The sequence below is a fragment of the Ursus americanus genome, chromosome 37 (assembly GCF_024610735.1).
Source record: "Ursus americanus isolate L20-20 chromosome 37, mUrsAme1.1.p, whole genome shotgun sequence".
Classification (NCBI taxonomy): domain Eukaryota; kingdom Metazoa; phylum Chordata; class Mammalia; order Carnivora; family Ursidae; genus Ursus; species Ursus americanus.
Window position 1 is genome coordinate 9,309,484 of NC_142163.1, and position 13,618 is coordinate 9,323,101.

Below are 13,618 nucleotides of genomic sequence, written 5' to 3' on the forward strand. Positions count from 1 at the left end.
CACGCCTGTGGGTGGGTGGTGCAGAGGGACAGGACGTGGGTCTGGAGGGACCGTGAGGGACCCTGAGGAACCACCTCCTTAGTCCTCCAGGGACACGTGGTTTTGCGGTGATCCTGACTAGAGGAAGCATGCACGGGACGGCATCACAGCAATGCAGGACACGCTTCCAGGAGAAAGGGTACAGGGAGAAGCTCTCCAAGCGGGGTGAACGGGGCGGTAGCAGAGCCACCGGGCCACGAGTGCCCCGCTCGGCACGCCCCTTCCCCTGCCCTGAAGAACACGGCTCCCATGTAGAGAGGTGTGCCCTTTCCCGTCCTTCTCCCTGACCTGCCGAGCAAGAGCGGTGGTCTCTCCACAACCAAGCCCTGCCCTGCCCTGCCCCCGTGCCTTACATCCCCCGCACACACGGAATCCCACAGGCCAGGGCTGATCTCCTACTGGCCGTGTGCTGGGTCCCCCATACACATCCACACACAGACACATAGGGCTTCTTAACTTGTTTATGACTCGCCCGCCATCCCTGGCGATCTGGGTGCTGGACACTCTCTAGAGCTGGCCCTAAAGATCTGTTCCCCACGTCTGTCCTGTGCGGGCAGAGCACCACGTAGACTCGTCCACCCGTCTCTCACAATGCTGGACGCCTCCTCCACTGCTTCTCGTTGGTCCAACTCTGATGCTCTGCGGTGTCCACGTCCGCACAGCTGCCGTGCCCACGACACACACACACAAACACACGACACACGGACGCACAAGGGAGGTGTTCGTGACACTGCCTCATGCCGAGGATCGCTAAGGCGGCGGTGACCGAGGGCCCTGTCCTTGTGGGATCCCGCTTCCTCCTCCTCTAGGGCTTCACCACCCTCCTCCAGATGGCCTAGTGCCATTGCCAAGAATGGCCGTGTGGCTCTGGGAGGCCACGGGGTGGTCAGTAACACGGAGGGACGTCGGAGCGTCTCGGGACAAGGGAGCCCCACTAGAAAAATTTGGCAGACTGTCCCCACCTGAAAAGCCAGCAGGAGAACTGAGGACCTGGCGGACGGCCATGGGTGAGTGTTCAGAGAAATGGGGTGGAGGAGCCTTGCTTCCCCCGAACGACCTGAGACTTTCTGGCTCACACCTGGCTCACCGGATGAACTTGCCCCAGTGGACACCCTGCCCTGGGTGTGTGCCCTGAGTTCCCTCGCCAGGGTCCCTACTCTCCCTCCAGCCGCTCCCTGGGTGATCCGGGGCCCAGGGTCCTCTGAGCCTCAGTTTCCAAACTGAGTCCCAAACCCGACTTTGCCCTGGCACCTCCCACACATATTTCAGGACTCAGTGGCCCGGCTACTCACGGACAGGTCCTCCTGTCTGCTCAGTGTCTTCGGCTGCCTCCCTGCCTCAGGTAGTACCGCAAGGGATTGCGCCACAGGTCCTCGATGATGATCTGGTAGGGGAAACCGCCCAGGTGAGCACGGGGCCCGGGACCCCTTCCCAGGCTGCCCCCATTGCCATCACCAATGCTAATGAAGGCCTCAGCGGCCCCACCTCGGCAATCTTGTTAGACCCTGGGCAGCTGGGGTCACACAACCACTTGAAGAAGGTAAGGCTGGTGGTGTCGAGTCTTCGGCTGGGAGCTCCACGTTCTTCATCCCAGAACCACTGCACTGGAGTGGACCTAGTCGCCCTGTATCCTGCAGGAAGGGAAAATTCAGGGGAGGCTCTGCACTGCCTAGGACCCACACCCTGTCGCCCTCTCTCCTGCTCTCCTCTCAGCCTCTCTCCATCCTGTGCCGGCTCTGGCTTCCACTTGTGTCCCTGCACACCCCCTGCTCCTCCCGAGTGCCCACCTGCCCCCACCGGCCCGCCCCCGGCACCCTCGAAGCTCTAGCCCACTCCTACCGGCAATGCTAAGGTGATACTCCTTAAGGATCACTTTGTTCTGGAAGTAGGGGTTGTTCCCAGAGAAGAACATCAAGGTGCTGTGGTCCTTGGGACGGCCCAGTTCCTCCACCTGCAACATAAAAGAAAGACGAGGGGAAGGGGACTTGTCCTCCACGGGTCCCGAGATGCTCCCTGCATGTCCCGCTGAACAATACTGCCAGGCCCTCTCCTGCCCAAATTCCACTTCCAGTGGTCCTACCCCCGCCACCCACTCCCAGCGCTGACCTCCAAATCGGTCATGTAGCGGAGCACATCTTTGTCCTGGGCACCCGTCACGGCTGATATCTGGGGGTGATTCAGGATCTGCCTTGGGTCAAGGAGCCTCGCCTTCAGCACTATGGAAGGAGAGCCAGGACCAACCCAGCCCTTCCCGGTGAGAGGAAGGGCCCCAAACAGGGCACGGGTAGAACCACCAGGCCCTGCTGCCCTCCCAAGCCACTCAGCTCCTGCTCTTTCATCACAGCTGCTCAATAGCAGCAGGTGCCTTGGCTTTCAGTGCCTCCGAGAGGGTCTGCGCCCAGCAGGACAAGGTCAAGGGCCTGCCTGTTCTCCCTTCCACCGTCGTCACCCTGGCCTGTGTGTTTGGCAGGCAGGCAGTGACTGCTTTGGGTGTCCAGATGTGGTCGGTCGCGCTCTCAGGGCCGTGTTTGCTTATGTGTTGGCCTGCAGGCCTGTGTGCTGGAGGGGCCTTCTGCGCCCACAAAGGGGCCACTCATCTCCCTTAGCCTGGCTGCACACCCACAGGGCAAAGGGAGGGCCCGTTAGGTTCAGCGAGAGAGGGAGGGAAGGGGGTTGGGTGGCAACGGGGGGGAAAGCAAAGGAGAGACAGAGACAGAGATACCCACACAGGAGGAAGGGACACAGAGGGAGGGCAGAGGGGAGCGAGGGAGAGGGTGGGGCGCACCTAGAGGGAAGAGACACGGAGGGAGGAAACGGGGGGTGGGGGGGCGCCTGGGCATGGGGCCGCAGCCTGGCTGTGTAGGGCCTGAGGAGACAGTTTGCAGCACCGCATACAGCGTGTCTGGGTTTCTGATGTACAGGGAAGCGTGGCGGCCTGCTGAATGACTCTGGAAGCCGCATGAGGACGCAGCAGTGGGTGGGCACTGTACTCTTTGGAAAAGAACACAGGCTCTGAAGGACAGGGAAGGGGGTGGCCTGCCTCTCAATGGGCATGCCCCACGCAGCCGGCAGGACGTTTCCTTCCAGGACCTGCTCCGAGCCAAGGGTGGAACTACACTAGACATGCAGGGTGTGGACATGTGCTCCATGACACCTGGGAGAGTGTTGGGAGTGCTCCCTGCAGTCCCAGAGCATTTGCCCGCAGCTTCTGCTCAGACGTGGTCTCCACAAGCCTCAGCCCTTGCCTTCCCCCCACCTTCAAGGCCCACGCCCCTGTGCTGCGCCTTATAGGGACGGGGGACCCACTCCCACTGGGGGTGGAGAGGGGCCGGGGACCCTTTCCCCCAGCGCTCCTGCCCCTGGCAGAGCCTCTGCTGGTCCCTTCCTCCCAGTGGTCCTCCACCGCAGACAAACCCAAGCCCAGCAGGAGAAAGGATACCTCCTGGGCCCAGAAGCCGGGGATGCGCTGGATGATGGCCCTTCTTCGAGCCAGGTGAGAACTCCGCTTCTGTTTCATCCTGTGCTTGAGCCGCAAGTAGGCCCTGGTAGCTTGGGCATCCACAGAGCTGAGCGCGAACTGAACCATCTCCAGCGCGGCAAGTGGGGCGCCGGCTGTCTCGGGACCCGGCCCTGACTCCCCCTGCTGCAGCTGCTGCAGCTGCTCTTCCTGCTGTGCTTGCACCGCCTCCTGGTCTTCCTCGGCCACGACCTCCACCACCGCCATGATATCCTCCACCACCAGCACCAACTCGTCCCCGGGGCCAGCCTGCTCTCTGCCCTGCTGGGCCTCCGCACCCAGCACAGCCTCTGCGCCCATCCCCCCGGCACCTAGGGCCTGCAGCGGCCCCGCCTCACCCCAGGCGCCTGCCTGGGCGCAGGGCTCCGGCGCCTCACGGCCCCCCTCCAGGAACAAGGTGCTCCAGGATGGCAGGGCAGCCCCGCCTTGCCCGGAGCCCGCCGCGCTCTCCATGTGGTGCTGGTCCTGAGGGAGCAGAGCCAGCAGCGGAGGGAAGGAGCTGGAGGAGCCAGCACCTGGCTCCCGCACGCGGCCGGCAGGTGGAGCTCTGGCGCCCCCAACTGGAGGCGGGAAGCAGAGGCCTCCAAGAGGCCGGAGGCTGGTGAAGGCATGCGCAGAAGAGCTAGGGACCAGATGGCCACCGGGCGACGGTGACGCGACGCCACGCATGTGGCCTTTGTGACACGGAGCCCTGAGTCACGCCCAGGCCGCTGGGCACGGAGCGTAGGGACAATGACAGGGCGGAGCGTGTGCCCGCCCAGACCCCCGCCCCTCGGCCCCGAAGGCAGCAGCCAGGGAGCCGGCCTGTGTGCCTCCTCCTCCGGGGTGGCCTCCGCATCTGGAACCTGGTCTATTCCCGGCTATCACCTGCCAGGCCATGAGCCGGAGGTCCCTCATATCACACAGCCCGTGTTGCCTTTCCCGGCCGTCCAGGGGGACCAGGCTGCTGGCACTGGGGAATTCCAATGCAACGGCTCAAGAGGGTGACCCCCTGACCCCCGGAAGCCTCCCCCGGCCCTTTCTTAGTGACCCTGAAGGAAAGCCCTGGAGCCATTCCCTGGTGCTCCAACCACCGCCAGATCGCTGTGCCCATGGCCTTCCCGCATTTACCCGAAAGGTGGCGAAGGGTGTCAGGGGGCCGCCCACCAGGATCCAGGATGCAGGGGCTGCCTCCCTCAGCCCCTCCGCGCCCGGACTCTCCTCAAAAGAGAGGAAACACACACACATAAGTGGCCTCAAATTAGCAAAGAGCCAAGGTCCCTGGCCACCCCACGGTGCCTACAGAGCTACTAACACAGCCCCAGGGAGGTCCGGGATTCGGACTCGGTGGCATGCCAATGGGCAGGACATGTAGCCTACACAGTGACTCGGGGTAGTCTTTCGTCAAAGCCACTGGTAGGACTTGCTCCCGCTGTACTTTCCTCTGCCACACCCTTCTCTGTCTGGCTCTCTTCCCATCTTTGCTTTCTCCTTCCTTGGGTGACTCTCGTGTCCTCCTTCCCTCCTGCTCTAACTGCCAAGGATGTCAGAGCTCCAGCAGAATGGTCCACGGAGCCTGCTTTTATCCACCTTCCTGAGGAGCTGAGGCTGCTGGGCCGCTCCACTGCCTTTGGTCCCCCCACTGGCTGCATGTTCCTGCTGTGTCTGTCACCGAGTGGACTACCTGCCTGCGAGGGGATATGGCAGCGAGCATTGGCAGCACACGTGCCCTTTCTCCGGTACTCACCAGGTCCTTCGGGACAGTCCCACGCCTCATGGCGGTCCCCACCTTGGGTGAGCATTGAGGTGCCCGAGGGACACCGCCTAAAGTGCCAGGAAGGCCGCGTGGGTGATGCCAAGGCCGCGAGGGTTAGTGTTGCATTGTGGGAGGGCCTCATTTAAAAGGAATGGGTCTGGGCGCCTGGAGGATTTCAACCGGAAAGGGGCAGGAGGGTCCCCCTTGGGGTAAAGTGCAGGGCTTTTGGCGGTAGCACGTTTCAGTGTTTCAAAATCTGCTTGTCGACGCAAGCGAGGAAGGGAGCAAAACCAAAGGCCATATGGCGGGAGAAGCAAAATTTTCTAACACCGTCCCTGAGACAGCCCAGACGTTGGAGTACCACTATAGTCCTAAGTACACTAGCTCTTGTCATGTTGCTCGAGCCCCTGAAGGAAGCTCCTGAGGCAATACTGCACCAGAAGCAGCACAGCCGTGGAAATGGAGAAGGCTGGGGGCTCCAGGTGATGGGAGACGGGGAAGAGAGCAAGAGGGGGAAGAGAGGGAGAGTAGGACTGAGGAGGGAGGGGAAGGAAGAGAGAGGAGGGAGAGAGGAGGGAGAGGGACACAGAAGGGAGAGGGGGAGGAGAGGGAGAGGGTGAAGAGACAGAAAGGAGGGGAGAAGTAGAGGAGGAGGGAGGGGGAAGAAGAGAGAGGAGGGAGAGAGGAGGGAGAGGGACACAGAAGGGTGAGGGAGAGAGGAGGGAGAGGGAGAGGAGGGATGGAGAGGAGAAGAGAGGGAAAGGGAGAGGGAGAGAGGAGGGAGAGACTCTGCAGGGAGAGAGGAAGGGAGAGAGGGAGAGGGAGGGAGAGGGGTCAGCTCATGCTGACCACCAGCAGGCACAAATTGGGAATGCCAGGAAGAGGTGGGAGAGAGGAAGAGGCAGCCAGTGCATGAGGACCTAAGGTGATAAAGCTTTGCCACTTTGCGGACAATGCTGACTCTGCACATCCAAGGAGCCCAATGCAGTCCTAGTGGAAGGAAGGATCCAAAGGGATGCCCAGGCCAATGGGCTCTTGTCTTTGGTGCAAAGGCAAGGACAGGCCTCTCGGCAGCCCACAGAGGCGGGACTGACCCATCACGCCCCGGGGTTCCTCAGTGGGAGGAAGAGCCAGCTTCCCCTTAGGATGGACGGTGGCCAGAAGGCAGTGGGTGATAACCTTCAACACGTTCACGGAAAAAGAGTGTAACGTAAAGGTTATGGTCGCCAAGGACGCCCGAGAAAATATGCACCAGGCATCAGGAGAAGGAGTGAGAGGATGAGCCTAGGGTGGTAGGGAGAGGGCCGTGGGGTGGCGGTGGGGGTGTGTGGCTCTAAGATAAGCAGAGTCCTACCCGCTGAAAGGAAGCCGGTCACTAGACCCTTAAGTCAAACGGCTAGCCTGAAATACAAGGCATCCCCGTAAAGTACTCGCAGAGGAAACAGGAGAGCAGGATTTGCCTATGGAACCACGCTGCGTTGCCTGTGTGGCCTGAAGGACAAGTGCATCCAAGCAGGGGCACGTGTAGGATCGTCGGCTCAGCATGCACAGAGCTGGGTCTTGTAAGCTGTGGGAACATGAAGTGGAGTCACGACACCCACCCGGGAGCAGGCCCCTCACCCACTACGTCAACAAAGTCCACGTATGGGCAAACCTGGGTTCCCCCAGGCTGGGGTGTTCCCTGCAACTGTGAGTGGGGAGGGCCCCCAAGAAGGGGCGTTCAGCGTAGAATCGGTAAAGCACAGTCTACCGTGGAGGAAGCCAGCCCCTTCCCAGAAGGAAGCCTACGGGTGGGAGCACCCATGTGTAGGAAGCTAACAGAGCCAGAGGCGGGCAAGCAACCCCAGGGTAGAGCAGTGGTGACGGGGTGAACGGGGTCGGGGTGTGAACACTGAGTTCCGCCAGGCTCAGGAGTTCTACCGACCCAAGGTGCCCCGGGCCTGCAGGTGGCAATATTGGCTGCGTCCGTAGCGTTGGGATCAACCAAGCGTTTGCGGAGGAATTTCAGAACGAAGGGGCAGGAAGGACCTCTTGGAGGTCCCCGCATGTCCCTGACGGTGCCTTGGGTAACTCGCTCACGCACAAGGTCTCGGAGGCCTAGCGGAGCTCGATCCAGTGGTGCCAGAGATGTCCGCCTGTCTCCCAGACACACGAAGCGGACAGCAAAGGAGGACGTAACGCAGGAATTGAGGATGGAAAGGGGCATGGGTTACACAGAAACCAAGTACCACAGTGGCGGACGTCAGTCGGTCCTGCTCAGGAGCAGGCTACGCAGCAACACAGCAAGATGGGGACGGCAGCAGGATGTTCTGCCTTTGAAAACCTGCCCACATCAACGCACTGTGCAAGAGACTGAGGCCACAAAGTAGTTGAAAGCGGGAAAAGGGAGACCGATGAGTGACCTTCGGCCCTAAGCGGGGCGGCTGAGGACCCTTTGGTGAGCCCCTCGCTGCCCGGCAGGAGGAGCTTGGCCCTTCCTCTGTTTCCAAGGAGGCGTCACTGCGCCACCCTACGGTACAGGAAGTGAAGGACTTCTTGGGACTCACCAAAGATTCCTAACGCGCCCCCGTCGGAGGAGGAGAGGATTCTGACCCCGAAATGGATGAAACGGGGTCCAATTCACAGGTGGACAGACTCAGAGACAGGAACCCTTACGCCAACCCATTGGCAGGCCAACGGCCCGGCAGCTGTAGCCAAGCAGAGACTCGCAAAGCCCAAAGCACTCCTAGAGGCACAGCTGTGCCTATCTGGGCTCAGCACGGATGCGAGATGGGAGACCTGACGGCACAGGCACAGCCGGGCCAAGACACGCCAAGGCATGTTCGGGAAGACAGACTAACACGGGCAAAGAGGGACGCTTTACACAGACAAGAACACGAAGATCCAGAAGGGCCAGGGACACACAAGTGGTTCAGAGCCATGGAACCAGAACGCTAGTGAACTCCTGATGTGGTCCTCTCCGATGAGACAGCAGTCTGGGATCCAGGACTGTGGGTCCCTCAGTGCCCGGGTTCTCGGTCATGCCGTGTCGTGGAAAGGAGATGTAGTCCAGAAGAGGAGTGGTGGGCAGCAGGGCAAAGTTTATTCAGCAAGTGTACAGAGCTCCCCCAAAGGGTTGCTGCGTTCCTGTTCAAGTTTAGGGGGTTTGGGGCGCCTGGGTGGCTAGACGCTTAAGCGTCTGCCTTCGGCTCAGGTCCTGCAGCCAGGCTCCTGGGATCGAGCCCCGCTTCGGGCTCCCTGCTTGACGGGAAACCTGCCTCTCCCTCTCTCTCGGCTGTTTCCCTGCTTGTGCTCTCTCTCTCTCTCTCTCTCTCTCTCTCTCTCTGTCAGATAAATAAATAAATGAATAAATAAATAAATAAATAAATAAATAAATAAATAAATAAATAAATAAATAAAGTTAAATAAAATAAAGTTTCAGGATCTTGGAAGCCATGGTAATGTACAAAACAAAAGTTTAGGGAGCTGGATAAGCTCTTTCCAACCTGGAGTGTGGGGCCCTGTGGAATCCCTGATAAGGTGTTGCAATCACGGCTTTGATCCTGCCCCTGTCTACCTATGGGGTTATTGTTCACGTGTGGAAGGGTCTTGTGGGCTGACACCTGGAGACTAACTGTCTCAGCTTGTGACAGGGACCAGTGATTCGTGCCTCTTGGTGGTGCTTACCTTGTGGGGTCTTCAGCGGAGAGAGGGCCTTGGGCAAACGCCTTAAGCCCACGTGGAAACAGGGATCTCAGCACCACAGTGGTCATGGGACAGACAGCACACCGCTGCGTGGACTGGGCCTTGCCAGTCCTGAGGAACCATACCACCCCTCCCGCACGCCTCCGCCTCTTTGTCGTCTGGGGGAGCCCAAACGAGGGCCCTAGGGAGTCAGGGCACTAGAGATGCCCGCAGAGCGTGGCTGTGTGAGCTTGTGTGTGCCAGGACATGTGAGGGAGTGGAGTGTGTGTGGGGGTGGGTGACTGAGGGTGCACCTGAGTGAGTGTGTGTGTCAGCTTGTGGGTGCGGCTGTTTGAGTGTGTGTGTGAGGACGCAGTGTCTGTGCACCACTGTGTGTGAGCATGCGTGTGTGTGTGTCCCCCTGCAATTTCTCCTTTCTCCTGGGCCCTTGTGCCGGAACGAGAGGGTCATGTTTCCTACCCTCCCAGCTCCCTCTGTCCCCTCTCCCACAGTCCCTCCATACAGCCTGGCCCTCACTCCTTAACGTGGTTGCTGGTCCTCAGAGCCTGACTGTGTCAGCAGGAGGCTGTGTGCGTTCCTAGACCTGGGGAGAGCAGTGGCACTGGGTTCGACAGAGTCATGGACCTTGAGTCCTCCCCCCATGGAATGTGCGGTGGGTGTGTCTGAGGCCATCCACCAGGGAGCATCCCTGGAGGCCACCATTGGCGTCCACCTAACCTGGCTACTGGACGTGTTTGTCCCTGGCTCGTTATTCCCTTTCCTTGAACTCCCTCATTTCCCCAGGGAAGAGATGAGCCCTGGTTGGCTGGCCTTTCGATCAGGTCTTCTCCCTGCCCAGCCCCACTGGGCCTGGGGGAATGGTACCTCTGCCCCCTGGGATGCAGTCCCAGACCATGCGTGTCCTAGCCCTGTGGGCAAGCCTACAGGACAGGCCGATCCACAGACTGGGGAAGCCCAGGCGCAGAAGGAAAACACCGACATGCAGCCGCTGTGTTCAGTTAGTCCCCTGGAGCCCCTTCCAGGAGGAAGAGTGCGTGTGCCAGAGCACACAGACACACACACACACACACACACACACACACACGGAAACACACTTGACGTTGTTTATTTACATTTCGATATTTCTCCAGGGCTCCCGGGGCCTCAACAGGTCGTGTTTCACCCCGGCACCTGTCTTCAGTTATTTCCTGCAGAGAGGAAGCGGGTTGACCCTTCGGCTCCTTCTGAAGTTTCCGGACTGCTTTCCGTCAAGTGCGATGGTCCTCATCCTCATTTCAACATCATGAAGCTCCCTAGACGAGATGGCACACACACACACACACACACGCACAAGCACGCACGCGGGGACACACGTGCACACGGACACAGGAGGACAGCAGTGGGTATCTTCACTGGGCCATACTTAAGGTTGCTTGAGGGTTTCAAGGTTCTCGTCGGGAATGGCGTTCATTCTCCCCTGGCCAAGCCCCTGCCCCCGACTGTGATCGCTTTATGTTTCCTCCAGCCACGTATGAACGAGCGTGCTCCTTCATGACTGCCCGCGGGCCAGTGGGCTTGGCAAAGGAGATGCCTCCGGAATTTAAGGGGACAACTGTGGTGATCAACACAGAGAAGGGACGGGAAGGCGGGGTGCGGCTTTGCACCAGGACACCCAGACATTTGGGCCAAGGGTGCCTCTGGTCACCCTTGTAATGCGCTGCTCGCAGACCTGAGGCTGCGGTTCACGGGCCACAGAATGACAGTTGCCGCAAGTGCAGGCGCTGAGCCGGCTTTGCTTCTCCGGCTCTGCTCCATGACGCTGCGTGGCCTCGCCTGCCTCAAGCTTCCCCAGGCACAACCCGTTTGGCACTGCACCTCCCCACGTTCCATGTCAGGGTGACGTGCTTTGTCCCGGGGTCGCTGTCTCGGAGTGCTCCTGTGAACCTCAGTGTCTCCCTTTGTGTAGCCCAGGGCGCAGGGATCCCGACAGCACACGTCTCGGCGCCCACGCCCTGGGCTCCTCACCTGTCGTCCTCTCAGTTCCCTCTCCTGCTGCCTTCTTGCTCACATAATACTGCAGGGGATTGGGCCACAGGTCGTCCATGAGGATCTGGCAGGAGAAACGGGGGCGGGGCTCAGGTGTCCATCCCAAGCAGCTGGAGAAGCCAGCAAGGTCATTTACGCTGTGTGTCACAGGGCCCCACCTCAGCTATCCTGCTAGCCCCGGCAAAGCTGTGGTCAGAGAACCAGTTGAAGAAGTTAAGGCTGCTGTTGTGGTGCCTGCGGCTGTGGGCCTCTCGTTCGAAATCCTGGTGCCACTGGATGGGAGGGGAATGAGATGGCCCGTACCCTGCAGGAAGACGAGTGTGTGAGAGGGTGCTGGGTAATGAGTCGGGGAAGGCAACCCGCCCTCCTCCACCTGCCACCGCCCATCCAGACAGCGGCCTCTTACCAGCAGCGCTGACGACATACTCCTTCACAACCACTTCATTCCGGAAGTAGGAGTTCTTGCGAAAGAAGAGCAGGATCTGGCGGCACTCACGGGGAAACCGCAGTTCCTCCACCTGCCCGGCGGGAAAGTGGGGCAGAGGCGTGAAAGCTCTGTCCAGCAGACCTTGACCCTCCTGACTTGGGGGAGGACTCACTTTGGCCACCCTCTCCTCTCCTGTCCGCCACCCCGGCCTCAGTCTCCCGGGCCAGACCTTCAAATCCGTCAGGTAGCCAAGTATGCCTTCATCTTGCTCACTGATCATGGCTGACATCTGCGAGTGGTTCACAAACTGCTTTCGGTCAAGGAGCTCCGAGGGCTGGAGATGAAAGAGCTACAGCAACAGAGCGAGTCTGGACAGCAACCGGGCACTGTCTCCCCTCTCCGCCGCCGGGTCCCACTGCCTCCGCCCCGGCTGCCTCAAGGACCACGGCGCCCCGTGGTGCTACATATCTCAGCAGGGACACAGGCAGCTGGCATCCTGAGAGACACCCCTCCCGCCCCACACCCCCTCCACAGCTCATCCTCGTGTGCTGATGGCTAGGCAGAACTAGCGCGTTCCCGGACAGCACACATTCCTGCCTCAGGCTGACCGGGTGGGCTCTCACCACCCCTTGCCTGCAGCATTCTACCCAGGGGAACCCGTGCTTGGTGTGAATGTGTTTTGGGTGAAGAGACCCTGCTGCTATTCCTGACTCTGACCCGAACCAGTGCTCCTAGACGCCCAGCGGAGTTTCAGTGCCTCGTGCGACACCAAAGGCACCCTGCGGCCCCCACGCCCAACCGGAACCAGGATTTCCAGGCTGTCTTGATCCCCACGGCATGAGCGTGTCCTCTGCAATGCTGCGGGGCGTGAGGGGGGTTCCCCCCCATGATGCATGTTGATAGTCAACAGCCCCCTCCCTCTCGTTCCTCATGCACTGGCCCAGATACATCGGAATCCCTCAGTGACAGCATGAAGGATACAGCCTTGGCCCAGAAGCCAGGGATGCCCCGGATAATGGCGCTTCGGTGTTCCAGGTGACGCTGCCGCCTCTGACATGACTTGAGCTTGAGCCGAGAGTAGGACCGGCTGGCTTGCTTATTCACGGGCTCCAGCTCGGACTGCAGGGCCCCTAGAGCCTCGAGCGGGGACAGGGATGGACCCCGCCGTGCCTCTGGCTGTTCTTCCCCTTCCTGCTTCTCCTGCGCCTCTTCCTCCTTCTGGCCCTCCTCCCTGGCCTCCTCCTGCACAGCCACCTCCTCAGCCTCTTCAGCCTTCTCCCCTTCCTCAGGCTGCTCCCACTCCTCTGCCTCCTCTTCCTCACCCACATCTTCTTCACCATCCTCCTCCTCCCTTTCCTCAATCTCCACATCCTCTTGCTCTGCCTCCACAGCCCCCTCTCGTCTTCCTCCACAACCTTATCAGGATCCTCCACCTCTTCAGCCTCCTCCTCTTCCTCAGGCTTCTCTTCCTCCCCAGCCTCCTCAGCCTCATCCTTCTAAACACCCTTCTCCCCCTCGTCCTCAGCATGGACCTCCTCCTCAGTCTCCTGATCCTCATCCACAACCTCCTCCTCAGCCTCCTCTTCGTCTTCACTCTCCAATTTCCCCTTCCCTTCACCCATCTCCTCAGCTTCCTCCCACTCCTCCTCCTCCTCAGCCTCCTCCTCCTCTGCCTCCTCAACATCATCCTCCACAACCTCTTCGTCCTCAGCCTCATTCTCCTCAACCTCCCAAGCCTCGACCTCATCCTCGGTCTCCTGCTCCCAGTCGTCATCGTCCTCCTCCTCCTCCGACGCCACCTCCTCCTCTTCCTCCTCTTCCTTCTCCTCCTCCACCATGACGGCAAGTTGCAGCACCAACATTAGGTCATCCACCACTAGCACCAAGCCCACCACCAGAATACCATTCACTCTCTGCTGCTGGAGCTCATCTTCCTGCAGAGCCTCCGATGACATGGCCACACTTGGGTCTGCAATGTCTCCGCCTCCCCCCGAAGGCCTATATCCTGGGGACAGCCACCGCTTCCTCACGCACCCCTTCCAAGACTAAGGTGGTCTAGGATTCTGGGCAGCCACGCTTTCCTCAGAACTCGCCTCTGTCTGCGAGTGGTTCCCGAGGTGGGGCAGCTGCGGAAGAAAGGAGCTGGAGGTGTGAGCACAGAGCTTCAGCAAGCGGCCCGGCAGGTGGGCTC

General features: G+C 60.3%; 1 protein-coding gene and 1 long non-coding RNA gene across 2 annotated transcripts in view; both read right to left on the bottom strand.

The window, feature by feature from the left end:
• Positions 1–10,178: 10,178 nt before the first annotated feature.
• Positions 10,179–11,293, bottom strand: LOC123790058 (uncharacterized). Its single transcript, XR_015723220.1, has 3 exons — positions 11,159–11,293; positions 10,980–11,064; positions 10,179–10,267 (listed from the first exon to the last, which is right to left on the bottom strand). It is a non-coding gene; the product is annotated as an uncharacterized LOC123790058 (long non-coding RNA).
• Positions 11,294–13,509: 2,216 nt separating this feature from the next.
• LOC148107025 (proline-rich protein 23A-like) overlaps positions 13,510–13,618 on the bottom strand; it is a 28,149-nt gene continuing 28,040 nt past the window's right edge. Inside the window, exon 3 of the mRNA XM_087859305.1 lies at positions 13,510–13,553. Within this exon, the coding sequence (XP_087715431.1) occupies positions 13,510–13,553 (44 nt within the window). The remainder of the gene's footprint in view (positions 13,554–13,618) is intronic.